The sequence below is a fragment of the Xyrauchen texanus genome, chromosome 47 (assembly GCF_025860055.1).
Source record: "Xyrauchen texanus isolate HMW12.3.18 chromosome 47, RBS_HiC_50CHRs, whole genome shotgun sequence".
In the NCBI taxonomy this organism is placed as follows: Eukaryota; Metazoa; Chordata; class Actinopteri; order Cypriniformes; family Catostomidae; genus Xyrauchen; species Xyrauchen texanus.
The window spans coordinates 10382750-10405112 of NC_068322.1; the positions used below are offsets into that span (position 1 = coordinate 10382750).

General features: G+C 40.1%; 1 protein-coding gene across 2 annotated transcripts in view; it reads right to left on the reverse strand.

Annotated features, from left to right (window-relative positions):
- LOC127639157 (high mobility group protein HMGI-C-like) overlaps positions 1–22363 on the reverse strand; it is a 49940-nt gene that overhangs the window by 14449 nt on the left and 13128 nt on the right. For both annotated transcript variants that reach the window (XM_052121033.1, XM_052121034.1), the window contains exon 4: positions 2309–2341. In XM_052121033.1, the coding sequence (XP_051976993.1) occupies positions 2309–2341 (33 nt within the window). The remainder of the gene's footprint in view (positions 1–2308; positions 2342–22363) is intronic.

Here is a 22363-nt window from a genome sequence, read left to right on the forward strand (position 1 = left end):
TGTGGGAGCCAACTCGTCCGAGACTGAATTCACCCATTCCTTTCTGTACTTTGAAATGAAAGAAGTTGGTATTGGTAACTAAAGGCGGCACTAAAATCAATCACAATGTAGTGCTGTGTGGAGAAACCAAGTGGACACGCTTTCCTTTATGCCATTAAAAAAGGCTGATATTCTATAGATCACTTAATGCAATGGATTCCATGCTTTGAGAACAACAATTCAATAGCAAATGCACAACAAAATTGCTCTCTATTTTATGACAAAGGCAAGACCTACCTATATAAACATTTGTTTTAATGAAAATTAAAGTGCTGACTTTAATCAGTGTTAGAATGTCTTATAATTACACAACTACATACACACTATATCATTATTACACAAGAGGATAATGAAAAAAGGAAAAAATCTAATTTTGCATTATGGGTTAGAGGAACTATCTCTGTCCACTTAGCTACCTGGGCAGTGAATATGTGTGTGTGTACAGTGTTTTAATGTGCTGAAGCTTCCAGTGTGGCTCAAAGCCATCAGGGCCTTTGCATTCCCACATAGCAACAAATCAGGCTGCAGTTATGCATTCACACTGTAAACTGGTCTGCACCAATGAACAAGTGGGGGCATGCAGATTCCTGTTAAATGTGTGGAAGTTGGTGTGGGGGAGATGGGAATTGTAGCATGGCCAAGGAGTGGTGGTGGCGTAGTGGGCTAAAGCACTAAACTGTTAAGAAGATGGTTGTCGGTTCGAACCCCACAGCCACCACCATTGTGTCCTTGAGCAAGGCACTTAACTCCAGGTTGCTCTGGGGGGATTGTCCCTGTAATAATTGCACTGTAAGTCGCTTTGGATAAAAGCCATTTGGGTCTTTTTGTCAGGCCCCTAAAAATGTGGGTCATCTGGTAACATCTAAATTAAAACTTCAACCCAAAATTAAAAATGTTGTCCTTTATTTAGCTTTGTTTTTCCAAACCTTTCCCTTCCATGGAACACAAAAGAAGATGTTAGACAGAAGTCTCACCATTCAACAAAAATTCTCCATGTGTTCCAAGGAAGACGTTTTTCGGTGAATCCCTGTTACTGGTTTTGTTCAAGACAAAAATATGACCCAATATGACTAAATTAACCTGATTATACGTTAGGACACCAATGAATGTAACTAAAGATCAGGTAGAAACGTATCCTTATGGTAATAGATGCATGTTTTCACTTTTTATAGCATAGTCATGTTTTCCAGCATATTGTGAAGAGGAATATAGTTTAACGCAAGTTCACGCGAATAAACTTCTCACCAATTCGGAAATACCATACTTGTTTTATTCAGATTGGAGTTTATTCAGATTGGAGTTTTAACTACTTTTTGGTGGTGTAAAAAGTAGTTTTGGTGTGAAAATATGTTTTATGAATATTTTGCATTTTTGCATCATCAAACTTTCACACGGTTTACACTAACCAACATATAGACAGCAGATTTTGGTCTTTTTCTCATGAGCACATTGAAAAAGCACCATGCACAGAGACTTTGGAACCAATTCCATTGTTAGAAGCAAGGAATTTTGACAAGAGAAAAAAAGGGGCAACCCTTCAAAACTAATCCTGTCTGCTTAGATGGCATATCCATCTGTGAGGGGATGAAACTGAAGAAGGCTGGGATTCCACACATAGCACTGCAGGATTTACATTAGCCTTAATGATTGAGCACACAGGTCTCTCATCAAGCCAGAATCATGCCATCCTTTCACTTACTTTGGAATCCTAAAGACTTTAATACCAAAACAGTAAATGTCCTCCCTCTCATATGTACACACAATCATCAGTCTATTTTTCTCTCAAACACAAGGCTTCTCGCATCCTCTCTTGACTGATTGTACATGTATTCTACCTCAAACAAGTGTGTGTTGAGTCTGAGCCATTGCATAGCAGTTATGGTCGACAGGAGTTCGAAAGTGGTAAAACATGGATAAAGTGACAAAGGTTTGTCATACAAATGAAATGCATAGACCTTAAAAATAGATGTCATTTTTTGGGATACAAGTATCTGCCAATAGCATAATTGTAAAATGCTTGTTGAGCTGGCACATTAAATCATGGAATGCTCGAAGGCAGAGCAACAGGACACAAATCTTGATTGGCAGTTAACTATTCTGCAGTACATGTGAGTCATTAAGAATGTTACAGCCCAGAGCCAACTGCACTGGGCAGATATCTAATGATTAAAAATAGTGTAAAGCAAATACTGAGAATACTGTGTCATATATGTGAGCATGTCCACCTGTTTCAACAACCATGCATGGTGCAAGATTTAATTTGACATACCTGAGCAGGCTTTTCCTGAACCACTTGCTGTGGCTGAAAGACAAAAAGGGAAACAATCATGACTTTCTGAATGCAACAAATTAATAGCTGCCATACTGGCAGAACATGCCATTCACAGAAAAATATTTGCACTGCAACATTGTAAATGGGAGTGTTAAAATGAATAAATCAGAAACAAAAAGGAATCAAGCGGCACACCTTAAATTGCCAAAGCAAACATTTTTGTCAAGAAAAAGCTGCTTAATACAATCATTGGGTAGACACACCATATCGTAATCAATGCCAACAGAATAGAATTGACCAATGATTAAAACTAATAATTGCTTGTTTTTTTTTTTTTTAAACGTATTTAGGTTTTTTATAAGAGTCCTTATACAAAGACCAACATTTCCAATGGTAACTCATCCTAGAGCTCTTAAGCTAAATTCAAACTTGGTATATACCTTCAAACAGTTCTGATTTGGATCGCTATAACTTTTTGAAATTATTGAACTTATAATTTTCCTGTAATGAATAATAAAACATCTAGGGTTTAGATTTTGATAATCCATTACAGGAAAATTATAAGAGACAGTTTAGCAGAGACAGACTGCAGGTAATAAAATGAACAAGAGAAATTGGAACACCCAGTGTGTTTAAGAGGAAGTCCTGCCTCACATGTAAAAGAGCCAATCACATTTTAGGTACAGATCTCGTCAGTAAACTCAAAAATACGCATGCGCATTAGCTGTACCAGCCTGATCTGAGCTAATGAAGTTAATTTAAGATTCCATTGTTGTCAGATTTGACTGATTTGATATTTATTCTGTGATCGTTATCTTGACCAACCATTTTGGAGATTTCAGTCTTTCCCCATTTAAGTAGAGAGGAGCTGTACTTGAAGAATAGCTAACAAAACTGATCAAAACATCAAAAGCAACAACATGTATGTCAGATCCAACACCAACTAAGCTCATAAGAGATACTTCCTGTAATCTCAGAACCTTTTCTTAATATTATTAACTCCTCGCTATCCTTAGGACATGTCCCAAGAAACTTTAAATTGGCAGATATGAAACAGCTTATTAAGAAGCCACAGCTTGATCCTAGAGAACTGGCTAATTATAGAATGATTTTAAATCTCCCGTTTATGTTGAAAATACTAGAAAAGGTAGTGTCCCCCCAACTATGTTAATTTCTACAGAGAAATAGTATATATGAACAATTTCAGTCTGAATTTAAGCCCCATCACAGTACAGAGACTGCACTTATCAGAGTTACGGCTGCATTTATCTTCTAGAGAATGAATGAATGAATGAATGAATAATGAATGAATGAATGAATCAATCACTCAATCAATCAGTCTGTCTGTCTGTCTGTCTGTCTGTCTGTCTGTCTGTCTGTCTGTCTGTCTGTCTGTCTGTCTGTCTGTCTGTCTGTCTGTCTGTCTATCTATCTATCTATCTATCTATCTATCTGTTTAACTAATTTGAAAGCCAAAATCAAAGTTTGTCTTGACAAATTTTACCTGTAGTTCATTTTAAAGATCACTCACAACATGACCAGATGTGCACATATAGAAGTGAACACAGCAGTGCAAGAGGAGAGTGTACAAAGCCCAGATTGTGCCCTACGTGCATTACATCACAAATACTAAGCATTGCCACCCCACAGGAAGTGGTCAGCTTGACAGCTGAGGAGTCCTCCACTGTTCTGAGAGCCAGGCAAAAAAAAAAATACCCTAAGAGTCCCCAGTGTTTGGAACCAAAGCCACTACACACACACACACACACACACACACACACACACACACACACACACACATACACACACACACACACACACACACACACACACACACACACACACTCCACTTGGGATTGTTGGGAGCAGCTGGTGTGTTTTGTGCCAGCTCTGCTTGGAATGCTATTAGGCTGTAACAGAGTAAATGTCAACACCAGATGGAAGCAGGCGAAGAATCTAACTAGCGATAAATTTGTAATCTGTTACATCCAATTCTAAAGATAATAGCAAACGTATAAAACACATACAAATTGAAATATGGAAAAGGTGATGCTGTAGACGATTTTGGATATGGTATGACTGCTTTTTTGAGTTTGGGTGAAGGATTGTATGGATACAAATTTTCTTTTGTATTACAGTAGGAATCAACTTTCCCATTGCATGTTTGAATATTGTCATCTCTGCAATTCTAACGCAACAACAGTCCTGTTATTAGCAAGCACTAAATTAAATAACATTTTTGCTTTCTGCTAACAAAAGTGGTTCTTTATACTCTCTCGCACCAACAGAGCAAGTTTTCAGTATCAAATAATTTCTCTGTCGTCACTGAAAACACAATGTTGCTCTGAAGTGACAAAACAACTATTGTGCCAAATGATTCTTGAATGGAAACTGTGCCATCCTGTACCAGTCCAATCATTGACATGGTTATGGTTTCTTTTACCACTGTGGTGCTGCGAAATCAGGATCAAAATGAACTGACTAAGCAAGAGACCAATCTTTAGTCACCACATCACTTAAGTCGTTCCACCATCATGGTACTCTGCCCTGAGTACGGTCATCCATCTGTGTGATCACATAAAAGTGATATATGTGGAGCAGAATTTTGGACTAATGACATAACTATGGACGGGACTACCCAGTAAAATAAATAAAAAAGAAATACAAAGTGACCACCAAAATTTCTTTCTTCACATTATTTGTTGCAGCCATTGCTGGTTTGGACAAAAAATCCATTAACATTCTTGCTTGATGCTTTATCACGTCATATTTAGGTGTTACCAACGCAATACATTTCTCTCAACATTATCTGTTTGGTCCCTATTGCTATTGGTTTTAAATATGACGTTTCCATGACTGACAAGCCATCATCCCTCTCTTCCCTTTTGTGTTGACCGTAACTGAGGATTATTTGAAAGGTTAACTGTCTGAATCCCTGTAGGAGATCTAATACCTTCATTTTGGCCCCTCTGAATGGCATAATATGTTCATTTGGAAACAAACCACTTGCTCTTACAATCGTAGACTGAGAAAGGAAACTTCATTTCTTGTTTAACATTCATCCATTTGGAGAAGACAAGAAATTAAACTTGGGAAAACCTTACATTCAGCCACCCCATCATGAAAACAACACTAAAACCAAGATACACATTCACCACACTACCACTCACCCATCTTCAAAAAGCTTTTCCCAGATCACGTCCCTACAACAAATAAATACAAAACTGCCATTCTTAAAGGGACTAATTTGTACTGAATGGTGCAAACTAGGGCTGTGCAGTATAAAAAAATAAAAATCAATATTTTATTTTTTGACAGTATTCAATAAGCATTGCTCTGAAATTGTTCAATAAATCATATTAAATCATAAAATATTTTGGCCCAACACACTTTTGTTGCAAAAAGATTGATTTTATGTTTGCATGTCCAATAACCTACATGCAGAACTGATAATCAATGGTTTTATATATGCCATTTTGCAAAACTGCAACTACAAAAAAAAATCACTAGACTAATGTGTATATATATATATATATATATGCCCAAAGTAAATTTCAAATATAAAAATAAATTATAAATAATCAAAGCATGTTTTAGTTTTTTTTACTGAACACATGGAAGAATAAATATATTTCAATTATTTTCATTTATATGCCAATAAAACAATACATAGTAAACATCAGTACTTATCTACATCTATCGTTTAATGTTTTACTAAAACTACTTCAATACATGACACATGTCACGCAGGGTCTGTGAATATGTTTGAGTAATGATGCAAATAATTTTTTGAATAAGAGTTTTTAATCAGATTCACTGAAATGGACAGCAAGAACCAACTAATGTACTAATTGTTACGTTTTAATCAGAGACACTGTATAAACATCTGCATTGACACTCACAAAAGTTGCAAGACAGAGAGAGATTGAGGAATTAGTCTAATGACACTGTCTTTAGGAAACTTACTGGCCAAATAAACACATTAACATCACTCTGATGTTCACAATATTGCTTACTTTTTCCATTACCAGCAAAATCATAATAAATGGAATATTCTGTTCGTTTTTTATTTATCTTCTTTTTACCCCAGGTACCATAATTCTGGATTTACTGTGAGCTAAGGTGAACTCCTAATCTGAGCACAGTTGTGTTGGCAAGTAACACTGCAGTTGATATAAGGGGTATGACTACTTTAGATGTATCAGATGACACATGGAAAAATCTCTCAGACACTATTCCTGTCCCAGCTGTAAATTTGAGGCAATCATTTGGAGATACATTTAGCCATCAGGGACCGGATATCCAGACGGTTCTAATTACAGTGTACACTCTTTAACACACAAAAAAGCCATATGGTTAAGTCTTCATTATTGTTCATTTTTAATTTGGCACCTCTTCTGCAAACAATTAACTAATCCATAGCCATAAATAAAAGTTGTTAAAAAAAAAAAAAGTAATATTACCTCCTCTCTTCTATTCTGCAATTACATTTATGCTGTGGCAGTGTACATTTAAATTTGGTAGAGTGCCACTGCTAATATTGTCGGCTCCTTAATGATAAATTGCTTGAGTTTTTCCTCATTTCCTAAGTCAATTTGGATGAAAGCATTTGCTAAATGATTAAATGTAAATGTTTCTCCTTCATCTTCATCTAAGCTCTGTACTCTTAATTTATTGGTGATGGGATCTGGATTTAATGGAGGAAGTCACGCTTGGTGACCAAAGGGGAACTAACTGGCGTGAGACAAAAGCCAATTATTGTGTGGGGAAATTGTGCTATGATTGAGTATGTGAGTTAATTTATTTTAATGTTGATGTGATTGGTGGCCTTTGCACCTTTTTTAAAAGGGCACACATGAACTGGCACACACAGTCAAAATGTTGTTTTACAACCATACCTAATCCCTAATTGAGTCACCAGTTTAATTTAAGAAGATAGAGGTTCATAATGAGGGAGATCCTAAAGAACAGTTATACCTCTAATCAAATAAATGGTTTATTCATACAACTTCATCTTTAATTTCACACTATCAACACTGAGGTATGGCTTTCCAAACTAGTTTGAAACTAAGACGTCACAACATATTTTTACATATATATGTTTTAAATTAGATTTCATGCACAAATATGTAGGTGGTAAAAATCAGGAATGCCAAGTTGTTTGCACAGTTAGGTTTTAACAACCTTGCCTTTCAGAAGGTGAACTTCCAATGTAAAGGCTTGTGTTTATATGTGAACAGAAACAGCACTCTGAGAGGTTCTTAAGGCCATTAAAGTTTTATGCCAACATGTGAACAGAGCAACTGCTCAAATATTATTGCAAGCCATGAGTCACATTCATCATGCGGCACAAAAAAGTGAGCCTATTTTGACGCTGGGCTGATTGACAATGACCAGAATTGTTCTACAGCAATTAAAACCATTAATATGGATATACAGGTTGGTTTGAGAACCATATTTGTAATATCCCTGATAAATTGGCTGGTTAGAGTAATGCATATACAGTGGGGTTTAAAAGTCTGTGGTCCACATTGAAAATACTAGATTTAAAACTTTAAACCTGGAAATGATAAAAGTAGAATGAATTTGAAAACTAAATAAATCAATGAATAAATCAATATATACAATTAACATTTTGACATAAAACAAAATATTTAAGATTCTGCTCTATTTCTAGATCACTGATCAAATAGATTTGTAATATTGACCATATAAACTCCTTTGAACAAAAGGTCAGATTTCTTCTCTTCATGCCAGCATGAGTGCATAACAAATATGAAAAATGCATGTTAATTTTACAAATCAACTTCATACTCAAATTGTTATGCTGATAATATATTTTATAATTCAAAAAAGTAACAAAAGCATTTTCACATGTTGGCTCAGACATTTTAACCCTAATGGATAAGGCTCTTTCAAGAATCTCAAGAAGATTTTTTAAGCACTAAACCTTTACTTTTCTCACTGAGGTGACAGACTAAGGTATTGCATAAGAGTAATATACCAGTTAGGGTAAATTTCCAAACTCTTAACACTACATTGCCAACTAGCCACAGATTTCATTGCTTGCCGCAACCCCGCAACATTGGAAACAAGTACTACTGTGAATAATTTTTCAGCCAACAGTGTTACGCATGCCTTGAAACAACTGCTGGGAGGAAAACGGAGACACCCACCATGTTCAGGAATTAAAACATCAATGAACAGTATCTCCAAAATAAAAAACAATGGCAAAGAGGGAAAGAAAAGAAAGTAACATCTCTAATTCTCTCCAAGCCTTCTGAACTTTCCCGATAATAGGTAGTAAGGATGGGTCTAGATTTTTTGTCATAAATTGTCTAAACAGTAAACCCCTAGTTTGTTTTCCACAGAAAAGTTGCATTTTAAAATTCATCTTTAGCCTTCAGACATCGAAGCATTGATACTGATTTTCTTTTTTTCCTCCTTGAAAGTGTTTAGGAAGCCACTGATTACAAAAACCTTGATTTTGTTCTGGGGTGAATTATATGACTTTAGCAAGCTATGACATTCAATATGCAATTTTTTTGGCCAAAACTGTTGTTGTGATACAGTTCGGAGTGTCAGCTAGTGTTATATGTAGTAACATGTAATAATATGTAGTAACACAGATATTATTTAATTACTTTAACCATATGATACCCATTGTAGAAGAACTGGAAGTTGCACAATCACCATCATTGCATTTTAATCATGAGAAGTAAAATAATTCTCAGGATGCCTGTGCCATCCTGTTTTACTCAGTCTAGCTGTTTTTTAAATGCAAGAATGCATCATATGTAAACACCCCCCCAAAAAAGCATTCGATCAGAGTCAGGTGAACCCAACAGCAGCCTTATAATGCAAGCCTTCCTTAAGGTTGATTAGTCGACTAGTCATTTAGGCAACCGACTAGTCATTTTAAAAACTGTAGTTTTGCACATCCAATGGTGTTACATCTCACTTTCTATAGGACAACTTAACACACAATTCCCTTGACATTTATTCCTATTAAAGAGTTTAAAAAACAAGATAAGCAACATCTTCATCTTCTACAGCCAATTAAATCCAGTCTCGACTGGCAGTCCCTTTTTAAGTAATGTTTACCCTGACTACACCATCAGTCAGCATGTTTCTTTAAAAATGATGAGACAAGCCTGACCTTATTCCAGGAGAAAGTTGTTTAGGTGTTGCGTTGCGGCCCAGAAACCCCATATGATTCCTTAACTTAAGAGTCTAGTCTTAAATCCCCCTGTTCAACAGCAAGAAAAAACAGGGTAAAGCCCTCTCTTCTTTCTATCATTCCAACTGCTCAACATTCAGAGTAACAGCAAGTCAGCCAGAGCAACATTCCAAATCATTTCCACCAAAAAACAGTGGGACAATATCCAAATTTCAAACACTGCCATGGGTTTGTCAAACATCCATCTGAAAAGCTAGATTGTAGCCATTAAATACACATGCAATCACTCAAAGTTCTTGGATATCAAAGAATGTTTGAGCCCATATTCTTGGCCAAAGGTGATGCATACTGTTGTAGAATCGTGTTTTCTGGCTACCTTGGCATCTCTCGCCGCTTTTGGGGGAGGTTCTTTAAAATCTCTAGATTTTTGGTAGGCACAGTTTGAGGTTTTTTTTTGTTTTGTGTAATTCTATATCTGATCTTTCAGTAATAAAAAATGAGAAAATGTTTTTGGACCAGTTACACAAATAGATTATGTAATGGTTGTAAGTCAGCCTCTGGCAAAGGTACCTGGGGTAAAAAGCTGGGAGCATGCAGCTGCAAGTCTCAGCAGCTCCAGAACATAACGTGCTGGGGCAGAGCAATGCCAAGCTGCTACACAACTAGTGGAAGACTCAAGCTGTCAGAAACTGGCATCTACTACCAAATCCAATTCCTTGTTGCTAGAGTCATTTACAAAAATTGTGGAACCCCATTCTTCCTCTTACAAGAAACTGCACAAAAGTCCACTGAAGTCATTCTAGAGGTAGACCGATATATCGCTTTTACTGATGAACTGGTGCTGATAGTTGCTTTTTGGAACTATCAGTTATCGGCATAGACCTATGACCTCTGTGGTCGGCGCTGGAGGATTCTACAGTTTGAACAACTTGGTTCTCCAGTATGACAGCGGCCTCTAGAAGTGAAATAAAAACAATTACTGAGTCCTCATGGGGATTTGCTGTATCTTAATCTTTTATCATTGACAAAAATCATCCATATTTTTATCTTCTGGTGAAATATATATCAATAGAAATCCTTAATCTGGTGAATACATAGGCTATAAGAAGGTTAATTTGGTTCATTCATCTGATTAATCGTTTATCGGCCTTTCCCACCACCATAGTTATCATTTTGGAAAAATCCACTAACGGTCGACCTCTAATTCTTACAGCTGTTGATACAAGAAATCTGTGCTTGTAGAATGTTTTAGCAAAACTCTAAATTCTATAAATCCGCTCAATCTTTTGGCTAATTTGATAATGCTTTCAGCTACCAATACAGTAAGAATTCTGAGCACTGTTTAACACATTTTGGCACATCTAAATGCATTAATGCCTCAAAATCAGCATATTTGAAAAGGTCTGCATAATACATCTGGGTCTACTAATGCCTCAATCCTGAAAAGGAATACTGCATTTGAAAATCCACATTTGTATCATTACTGAGGCCATGTCCACATTAATACGTGTAAGTTTAAAACCTCCATTTTCATTTTCCTAATGTCATCGTTTTCCAAAGTATGTGGTTAAGGAGAGCATTTTCATAATGCTCCATTTTCAGTGGAAGAAGATGGCATTCTAGCGTGGAGGAGAGGCATAAATGAAATAATAAAATGTGTTTTCAAGTGAAAACGTATTAGCATGGACTTGGTTTTCTGACATAGCACAGACCATGAGACCTTCTTGCCCACAAGCCAAATTCGTTTTACCTGGCTTGCTGGCAAAATCCGTGAAAATCTAGAATGACAGAACAAAGCTAACATATGTTTTGCATTTGTGAATTTTTTTTTTTACTTGAACATAGTCTTCTTAGGGATGCTGACATGAATTCCACAAAGACAGGAAACATAAAAAAAAACACTTTGCTTGATTTGATGAGGAAAACTTATCCAAGGACTCCCTTACTAGAGGCAGACCACACAGAGGAGCCACCCAGTAACTGCACCCCTCTCCACCCCCACCACTCCCGTGAATAAAGGCCACATGTTCTTAAAAACTAGAGGTGGAAGTGGGGAAAACAAGCCAGACATCTCTAGGGTACAGGGCTACAGCACTGGCTTTGTGATCTCCACTGGAATGCCTCCACCAATTTGACCAATTCTAAAAAGACTCCAGGTCTAAAAGTCCTTCCAAACCCAACTTTCTCCATCCCCTCACACACATCTCTTTTCAGGCTTCAAATCAGCCACCCTCCCCAACCAAACAGTGCAATGAATGCCACCTATCAGAGCAGCCGATTAGGGGGAATTTGCCGAAGGGCCCTTTGTAGAAGAGAAAAATGTCTGCCAGAGCAAGGAATGTGGAAAATTCCTGGCAGGACAAGCAACCTTTTGTTAGGAGTTTTTTTTGGAAGGGGGGTGTTCTGGAGTAAAAGAAAGCACAGACAAATTGGATCTGGTCTGTTTAGGAGCCTCTGCTGTTTGAAGTGAAATCAGTTCCCAGAGTTTCTCAAAGGAGAGAGGAAGAGAAGGAAGAGGGGTGGGGCCAGCACAGTAATTCAGGTTTTAATTCAGTTCCACATAACTTTCTTCTAGTTCTTCTAGGCTTGATTGGGGTCTATATTATTTGGAATTGCATCAATACTTCAGTAGGTCCAATGGGATGCTTTACAGTTTCACTTCTGCCAAACCTTCCAACTTGATTAATGCAACAAAAGGGCAGTTTTAAATTTTGCTTAAAGTTTATCCATAAACTTGTTAACACTTAATGTATGGGTTTGTAGATATTTTACATGGTTGTGGTTGCGTCCAAACGTCAGATGGTTAACTGTGCTGAAGAGTTTTTAAGATCAATGTAGATGTTTTAGGTTATAGTAACCTGTGACACCTAGAACAAATGACTTCCTGGCCTTCATAGGCCCACAGATACTGCAATGGAATAAAGATAAATATGTAAGAAACAAAACATTCCAGAACCAGAAAGATGGAATATGGACAATCATGGACAATACCACTCAAGTGGAAACAATAATTTCTACTTTAAAATCTGGTGACTCTGCCTTTACTATAAGTATGGAGGAGGTGGTGCAAGCTCTTGAAAAGACCAAAGTTAAATCTGCACCTGGGCCGGATACTATCTGTGGCCGAACCTTAAAATACTGTGCGGAGCAGTTGGGGGGGGGTGTTTCAGACTTTATTTCAGAAATCTATGGCTATTGGTGTAGTTCCTCAACTGTGGAAACATTCCACTGTTATTCCGATACCAAAAAAGAGTTCCATAAAATCCTTAAACGATCTGAGACCTGTTGCACTCACCTCTCTTGTGATAAAGGCAATGGAGAGGATTATTAAAAACTATATCACTAAAGTAACTGTTTCACAGTTGGATCCACTTCAGTTTGCCTATCGCACAGGTAGAGGGGTTGATGATGCAAAGGTGTTTATCACAGACATTGTTCATAAGCATCTTGAGTCTCCTAATACCACAGCCAGATTTTTGTTTGCTGATTTTTCTTCGGCTTTTAATACCCTACAGCCACATATTCTTGCTGAGAAACTTATCAGTCGTTTTCATCTGGAGGACCAACTGATTTTCTGGGTAATTGATTTTTTAACCAATAGGTCTCAGAGAGTGCTGGTCAATAATATCTTTTCTGACCTCCTATATACTTCAACTGGCTCTTCCCAGGGATGTGTCCTTTCACCTCTGCTCTTCATTATGTATACCGACAAATGTAGATCTACTCAACCTAATTGTCATCTGATTAAGTTTGCCAATGATACCGTTTTACTGTCTCTGCTTTCAGGCCCTTCACAGCATCATGGCCCAGCCCTTCAGGAATTTGTTGAGTGGTGTGACATTTCCTGTTTGGAGCTTAACTTGAATAAGACTAAAGAGATGGTAGTAACCTTTTCTAATAAGCAGAGGCAGGTGGCTATGGCAGCATCTACTGTTATTCATGGGAAGCCTATAGAGATTGTCAAGGAGTACAAGTACCTTGGGACGATTTTTGACAATCTGTTCAAATTTACTTCCAATACAGAGGAGATACTGAAGAAATGCCAGCAGCGGCAGTATCTTTTAAGGAAGCTCAATTCCTTTGGAGTTAGTAAGAACTTGCTCACTATGTTCTACTACTCCTACATTGAAAGTGTCATTACATTTTCCATCGTCTGCTGGTTTCATTCTATAAGCCTCCAAAATAGAAATAGTCTGGAGCGCACAGTTAAAGTCTGCTCAAAAATTATTGGACTCCCTATTAGGGCTCTTTCTATTATAAGTGAACAGCAAACGCTGAGGTTGGCTGGAAGGATCTTCGTGAGACACATCACATGTAATGTTCTCTGTTTTGAGTGGCTTCCTTCACGGCGACGGCTCGTTGTCCATGTTGTAGGACACAAAGGAGGAAGGCTTTGTTCCCAAATCGGTGCAGCTTTTAAATTCTCAACCGTCTCTAGCCCTCTTGTTTATTATGTCTTGATTTAATTATTTTTTAATATATGTATATTAGGTATTCATTAATATGTATTTCATGTACACTGTTATTTATTTAATGTAGGATGTTATAATGTATAATGGTTACGTTACTCTATGTGGCCTTATTAATTGCCCCTTGGGGACAAATAAAGTGTTTTGAATTGAATTGAATTGAATTGAAAACGCAAAAATAGATGGAGAATAGACTTGATACTATATTCTAAATATTTAGATACAGCAATATGCATTTGCAAACCACAACCACAGCGTTAATTAACAACAAAAGTGAGTGCAGAGGTGCTGAGCCTTGTAACGTTTCATAATAAGTCATGCTTTCTAACAGTTTTGAGTCTGGGGATGCTTTCCTTCTGATTTGGGGTGTATAAAATCAAAGTCACTGTAGTTTTTGTGAATATGTCCTGCAAGTGCCAGGAAAAAGACATTGATGAAAAAAATGCATGCTTGCAGCCCTCTCTGTGAATAACTTGGCCTGCATTGCCATGCACGATAAAGGTCTTGTGTCGTAGAGGTGTTGCCATCAATAATGTATGTCACATTCCTTTTCCTGTTCTTCCAAAGACAAATGCTTACTGTCTTCCCCACACTTTTTCTCTATTACTTTTCTTATTTATTCATACATCAGCACTGCTATGTATGCTGCCGTTATGGTTTATTAGTTAAGTGTTTATTATGTCGCCTGCCAACACAGCAGCAGCTTAAACTAATAGGTCTAAGTAATTATTTTGTAGAACAGCTTGCTCATTTTTTCAATTGCCATTGCAGTTAGTCATATTAACATAATATGTGTAACACAGAGACAATGTAAAGCATTACCATTTAGTGGACTTAAAAATATACTTTCAATAAAATAATCTCACAAATAAGAGAAAACCTTGATAGCTGCAATATTGGCTAAATTATGTTTTTGTTGCTATTTTTCCCAGCTCTTTCACTTGCTTTCAGAGGTACTGTCTCTCTTCCATTCTTCATATATTCTGATCTCCAGAGCACCTACCGAGGCAGCTGCTATGGTCACTGGTTAAGAGCAGAATGATTAAAGCACTTCCAGAAGTTGGAACAGGAAAATGAGAAGAGAGGAGGAAGAGGTCACATGGATCATTGGTCGAAATCTGTTGAGGTGATCCCAGCAACTCCTGCTGTGTGAGCAGAGCCCAGCTCAACACACCCCTACTGGCAGAAATTCATGTTCTCGGGTCTAGGTTAGAAGAGATAGAAAAAAGAGGAGAGGAGGGAAGGACATGGGGGAGGGCTCAGAGAATGTGGGGAATGAGGCAGAGATGTCCACTCGCTCTCTCTCATACTGTATCCAACTTGCACAGCCGTTCAAGTGAGGGACAGGAACGGTTCCAACCCACAATGTAAACAAAGCTTGCGCAAGTGCATACTTTCTAGACCCCAACTCTAGCCCATGGTTTCAATAATTGCTAATAAAATTTCTGCAGCTCAAAACAAAATCTACTCACCATCTGCCTACGCCTAATTAGGAGACTTCTACCAGACAAAACCAAAACTCTAAGTAATTTCTGGCCATGCAATACAACCAAGATATTTGGTGCAACCCACAAGTCCATTAATTATTTCTAATGGCAAACTGAACGAAATACAAAATTTTCAACAACTATTTAACCTTTTCATTTTTTTATTTTGTGATTGGTTACAATGATGTTCTGCGTGGGTTCCATGAAACACAAATGGAGATGTTAGACAGTGTGACAGCCTTATTGTGCCTCCATTCACTTTCACTGAATAAAAATAAAAACATGCCATGAAAGTTAGGGCCTTACAAATCCATTTAATTTTTATTTTTACCCTAATTCCAATTTAAATTTCTCTTAATTCTATATCTGACCATTCCTTTTTTCAATTTCATCAACTGATGTCTGTCATGTTCACTGTTGTCTTTTGTTTTGTGCTTTTATGTTGAAATTTAGTTTAGTTCCTGTTTGGTTTTTGTAGTCCTTTGTAGTTTCATTTTATGATTGGTTTTCCCCTGATTAGTTCTGATTCCCTGATTGTTTCCCCATGTGTTCCTCATTCCCTTGTTTGTTCCTTTTGTGTATATAAGCTCTTTTAGTTTCCTTGTTTCCTTGTTAGTTCTTGCATGTTTTGGATGCTCTGTGCCAGGTCTCCCTTGTTTTGCCCCCCATTCTCCGCCTGCTTCGTCACAGAAGAACTAACCACAATTATGGATCTAGCAGCTGTCAGAATTCTCCTCCTCAGGCAAGAGGACCGTCCAGTTGAGGATCACGTTCGTGAGTTCTTAGATCTGGCAAATTTAGTGGACTACCCAGAATTTTCCTTGGTGGTTTTCTTCAGAGCAGGTCTCTGTAGTTCACTAAAGGAGCTGTTGCCTCCGGCAGAACGTCACTGGACACTCCTCGAGTTTGTGGAGGAGACTCTACGAGTGAGCGGCTCGCCGTTCACTGTGGGTGTAGAGGAGGAGGGTGTAACATCTCCTCCCACTGAGGTCACCCCCCAGACTTCCATGGCTCGTACCCCCACGCCTGCCACGGCCAACGAGCCAACGCCCACGCCTGCCACGGCCACTGAGCCAGCGTTGCCAGCTCCATTCGCACGGAGGAGGAGGAGAAGAGGAAAGGCTTCTGCTCCCCAGTCTCCGCCTGCCACGGTCAGCGAGCCAGAGCCTACGCCTGCCACGGTCAGCGAGCCAGAGCCTACGCCTGCCACGGTCAGCGAGCCAGAGCCTACGCCTGCCACGGTCAGCGAGCCAGCGCCTGTAGCCTCGACCGTCCCAGAGCCAGCGCCTGTAGCCTCGACCGTCCCAGCGCCAGCAGCCATGACCGTCCAAGAGCCAGTGACTCCCGAGCCTTCCAGGGCTCCGCCTCCCGAGCCTTCCAGGGCTCCGCCTCAAGTCTCTGTCTTCCAGGGCTCCACCTCCCGAGCCTCCCAGGCCTCCGCCTCAAGTCTCCCGAGCCTCCCAGGACGCCTCCCGAGCCTTCCAGGGCTCTGCCTCCCGAGCCTCCCAGGGCTCCTCTCGAGCCTCCCGAGCCTTCCAGGGCTCCGCCTCTCGAGCCTCCCAGTGCTCCGCCTCAAGTCTCTCGAGCCTCCCAGGGCTCCTCTCGAGCCTTCCAGAGCTCCTCCTCCCGAGCCTTCCAGAGCTCCTCCTCCCGAGCCTTCCAGGGCTCCTCCTCCCGAGCCTTCCAGGGCTCCTCCTCCCGAGCCTCCCAGGGCTCCTCCTCCCGAGCCTCCCAGGGCTCCTCCTCCCGAGCCTCCCAGGGCTCCGCCTCCCGAGCCTCCCAGGGCTCCGCCTCCCAAGTCTCTCGAGCCTCCCAGGGCTCCGCCTCCCAAGTCTCTCGAGCCTCCCAGGGCTCCGCCTCTCGAGCCTTCCAGGGCTCCGCTCCTCAAGTCACTCGAGCCTCTTGGGCTCCGCTCCTCAAGTCACTCGAGCCTCCCAGGGCTCCGCCTCTCGAGCCTTCCAGGGCTCCGCTCCTCAAGTCACTCGAGCCTCTTGGGCTCCACTCCTCAAGTCACTCGAGCCTCCCAGGGCTCCGCCTCCCGAGCCTCCCAGGGCTCCGCCCCCTCGAGCCTCCCATGGCTTAAATTCCTGAAATTATATATATATATATATATATAATTTGTTTTTATTTTATTTCACACATTCATTTAAATCAAGCTTTTTCTTTGGTGGAACACTGAGTGAAATCCCTTTGTTTTTGTCTGTTGTTTCTCACCCCCATATATGCAGTTTGCTACATGGACCAGTTTGATTATTTAACCACAAAGGCTTAATTATACTAAATATAGAGTCTGTATGTGCTGAGTGCTTCATGGTGAATGGATTGTGCGATTCTGTTCTTGTTTTCTGCATCGCAGAATTATAGGGCCCTGTAAAGTGAATGGTGACTGAGACAAACACTCTGTCTAACATTTCCTTTTGTGTTTAAGAAAGAAAGAAGAAAAAAAGTCATATGGGTTTAAAACAAAATGAGGGTGAGTAAATGATGATTAATTTTATTTTGGGTGAACTAACCCTTTAAAATGTAGATGTAGATTCCTGTATGGCTCAAATTCTTTACGTATATGGGTTTGTTTACATTTAAGTAAAGCTGACACCATTGTACTATTTCAGTCCCATTTAGCATGCAGGGAGCACGAAAAAAGATGTTGATGGAAGGAGCATAGGCCAAACCACTAATTCATGTGAGAAGGACAAGACCTCAGCTGACTGCAGATTCTCCTGCCTAGAACGCTCAAGCAGCCTAGTTCAAGATTTTGCCCATGAGGCTTGCAAAGGCTATAAAAAGGTTTTGATGTTTGATACCAAATTCCCATCTCAATACCCTCCTCTTGGCTCACACATGCACACATTAAAAAAGGGAATAAGGGGAAAAAAAGGACAGAAAAAAGTATTTTCACACTTTGGCAGTGGCTGAGGGTTTCCCCAGCCTCCCCACTAGATCGACACTGTTGGATGACTCCCAATCGCAACCTACAATCTCCAAATGCCGCCTGCCTCCCCTCTTCCCTGCCAGACCCTTTCCCTCGGCTCTGATTCCGCTGCTCACCACCTGACAACACTGTCTGTCTCTCAGCCAAGAATACCAGATCCTTGTGTGAGATGAGGGAACTTCCTCTCTTCGTCTGCTCATCTGTGCCTCTTCACTCATTCATTTCCTAATTTCCTCGTCTTTTCCTAGACTTCAGGCGGGGGAGTCGAAGGCGCAAGTGTTAGGATACAATGTCCAAAGTCATTTTTTCCTCTCCAATTTGGCAGTAGCCGTTTTAAAGGGATAGTTCACCCAAAAATGAAGATTCTGTCATTATTTACTTACCTTCATGTTATGACACGTTAAGACTTTTTTCCTTTCACAAAAGCAGATGTTAGATAGAATGACAGCCTCAGTCACCATTCTCTTTCATTGTAAAAAGAACCAGCCTAAAAATACTAAGCTTCCTTAAGGCTGATTAATGAAATGGTCATTCAAGCAAACCACCGACTAGTTGATTTTGAAAAAATAAAGTTTTGCACATCCAGCTCTGGGCAATGAAAGGGCAGTGCACTGTTTTTATCCCAAAAAAAAACATTGCTGGGTAAACTAAACAAGGGAGTTGGAGATAGAACCACCTGGGAAGGAAAGCGCAAATATGAATCAAACCCTTGTCATTAACCTCATATCAAAGGAATTCTTGGCGTGAGATAATCATCTTTTTAGAGTATGTAACATCCCAAATGGGTTCACTTCTGAGGGAATACACCATGGGAAATCTACTGTCTTTGCCTGTGTTCCTATTTATTACCGTGGTAAAAAACAGGCAGGGCTGTTGGCTGAGGAGCCAAGCACTAAGTAAGTGAACACTTGACCATTGTGGTGGGAGTTGGAGATCTAGAGAGAGCAGAAGAGGCAAGAACATTCCCTCCACTCACTTGCAGAGGAATCAAACACGTAACCTCGATGGACACAAGCCAGTTGGCACTCTAAAAGGGATCTGCAGTGGACAAGTGAATAATGTTTGCTGTTCGAGGACATAGATAGCCCATTCCAACACGCCCCACCTCGAAAACACAGTGTGGTTTGTCCGCTTGGCACAGCATTCCCTGAGCATCTCCGCACCTGTGCAAGAGGAGCACCCGGAAAAGGAAGAGGGGGGCAATAAATCAGTCTTTTGGCTTCTGAGGCAAATCTTCCAGATAACATTTTGCCTGGTGTACAGGATCTACAGAATGCGCTCTATAGCAGGACTTCCTGTTGGCCTGGTTCATAAATAACAAAGGACTAGCTAAAAACAAGTAATGAAACATTACAATGCAATTCTGCACCAGTGAATGGATTATTTACACTTCAATATGTTCTATTATTCAAAAAACACCAGGCAGATGATCATAATTTTGGATCGCAACCTTAAAGGTATAGTTCATGCAAAAATAAAAAATTATGTCAATTACTCAACCTCATTATTCACAGTAGCGGCATCTTTGAAGAGACGGTAAGAAGGGATGTGCATGGATGCGTCACTATTCGAATACCAAAATCCCTATTCGTTGTTCTACATGTGCAATAGAGGTCTTCAGTCCGACCTGAACTCAACGAGTGCAGACAAACAGTTGGGTTTTCTGGCCAAGTTTTGGTCAGTTTTTCAAGGATAGGTCGAGTTAGGGGCTGTTCAAACAAGCTTTTGTGTGTGTGTGTGTGTGTGTGTGTGTGTGTGCGCGCGCACAGCTTTTCTATATACTGTTAAGACTCACTGAATGGACGTCTTTGACTGTTGCATTGAATCTCACCTTTTTCAGAATCTCAGCCTAACATCTATTGTATTTCCAAGGAAGATTGAGAGTCATATGGGTGTGGATGTAACCCACACACACAAACACAAGACGAGACAGTCACAATGTCGGAGAAAACTGCTTTATTCCAACAAAGCAGGCAACAGTACAAAAACAGGGCAAATCCAGTGAAGAATGGTCAGTGTGAGCGTTAAATCGAAGCCGGGGAATAAAGATAGGGTAAAGGGGCAAATCCAGGAGAGAGTGGTCAACGAGAGCGTAGGGGGTCAAAGCCGGGGTAATCAGAATAAGAATAACAAGTGGGAGCAAAAGACAGGGGAACAAGGGGAGCTGGCAAGCTAAGAGGTGAACGAGAGGAGGTCAAAACTAGACAAGACTAGCGGGGACAAAGACACGGGAAACTAAATACAATAACCAACACCCGTGAAACGGATGTGCTGTGGTATTTATAGGGGAAGGTGCAGGTGCAAACAATGAAAGGTGATGAGACGAGTGCAGGTGAAACGAATAAAGGGGTGATAGAGACGAGTGCAGGTGGTCATAATGTTCTGGCCATTGGGAGTGGGCATGTGAGCCCGAGGAGGGAGACCTGCTACGAGCATGAGAGCTCGTAGGAGCAAAACGAGCGTGGAAGCTCGAGGGAGCAAAACGAGCGTGCGAGCTCGAGGGAGCAAAACGAGCGTGCGAGCTCGAGGGAGCAAAATGAGCGTGCGAGCTCGAGGGGGCGGAACAAGCATGGAAGCTCGAGGGGGCGGAGCGAGGGAGCGGGGTTCGTGACAGTGGAACAACCTTTAAATTAGAGAATTTTAATTTTTGGGTGAAATATTCCTTTTCAATAGATGAATAATAATAATATCAGAAGTTTAATATGTTTCCTGCAACAGCATCATACAGCAGGTCTTTTTAACTGAAGTTGTCATTTATTAATACTTTTTGGAGCACAACCGCCTATATGAATTTCCTCCATGTTTGATATTCAGATCTTTTATTGATTAAATGTCTTTTCACCAAGCAAATCCACAGACCAACATTCCCCAAACCTGCATACCTATGCTTACATACCTAGTCTCTCACAATCATATTATTATGAAAGGAAGTAAATGGAACACAAAGTCTAGTGTGGCTGCACCTTAAGAATCCAAGCAGCAAAATCAACTTTTCTACATCCTCTGACTGTAGGATTTCTTATTAGAAACCATGATACCCAATGCATTATTCAACAGGTCTCTGGCTACAGGGACAGGGATGTTCTGAAGTTGAATGAACCACAGACTGATGGGCCACTGTAATGAGGCTTCAGAATTTTTGTGAACTCAAATTTCTCTTTTTCTTATGGTCTTATAATTCTGGCAAAACTTGGTGGACTCATGCTTTTATCGTCTCCAGTGGAATGGATATGGTTCAACAATCATTTTCTGTCCTTATGGCCAGAGTAACCTTCCACTATTAACCATTTAGAGAGGTGGAGATACTTGGTTGGGGAGGGGGCAAAGAAAAATATTCCAGCAGCCCCCTTGTAGCCAAAAAGGATATGGTATAATTAGTTCCAGGAGGGCGAGCAGTTGCTGAATGAAGAAAACGTACTTTTTTTATCCAGAAGAGGAATGGCAAAGCTCTTTTCAAGTTCACCATGTATACATGGAGACCGCTGTGCAGCCATGCCAGACCTCTCGGCCATGCCAATTCATCTGAAACATACTAAACAGATCATAATCCACACACAATGACCCAATACGAGAGGAGGGAGGGCTGCAAACACATTTCCTATTGCACATTCATAAATCAAATGAGACAGAAAGCCCAAAAATGTTGGTGTTCTGCCGCTGACTGCAATGGCAGAACCCAATAAAGTCTTGGCATACATCAGGAGAGGTAGAGCTCCTTCTTTCGCAGACTCCCTGACCCTAATCTGAATCCTACCTCTGTCCGCTCTCCATTGTGCCTCTGATTCATTCTCATTCATAAACTTGGCCACAAGGTTACCTTGGGCTTATTCAGAGAATATCATTCCACTTTGCACACTCCTCATTCAGGATGTGTGTAATAGGACTACAGTTTGATGAATATGCTTAAAGGAAAATTCCAGGTTCAATACAAGTTAAACTCACTCAACAGCATTTGTGGCATAAGATTGATTTCCACAAAGAATT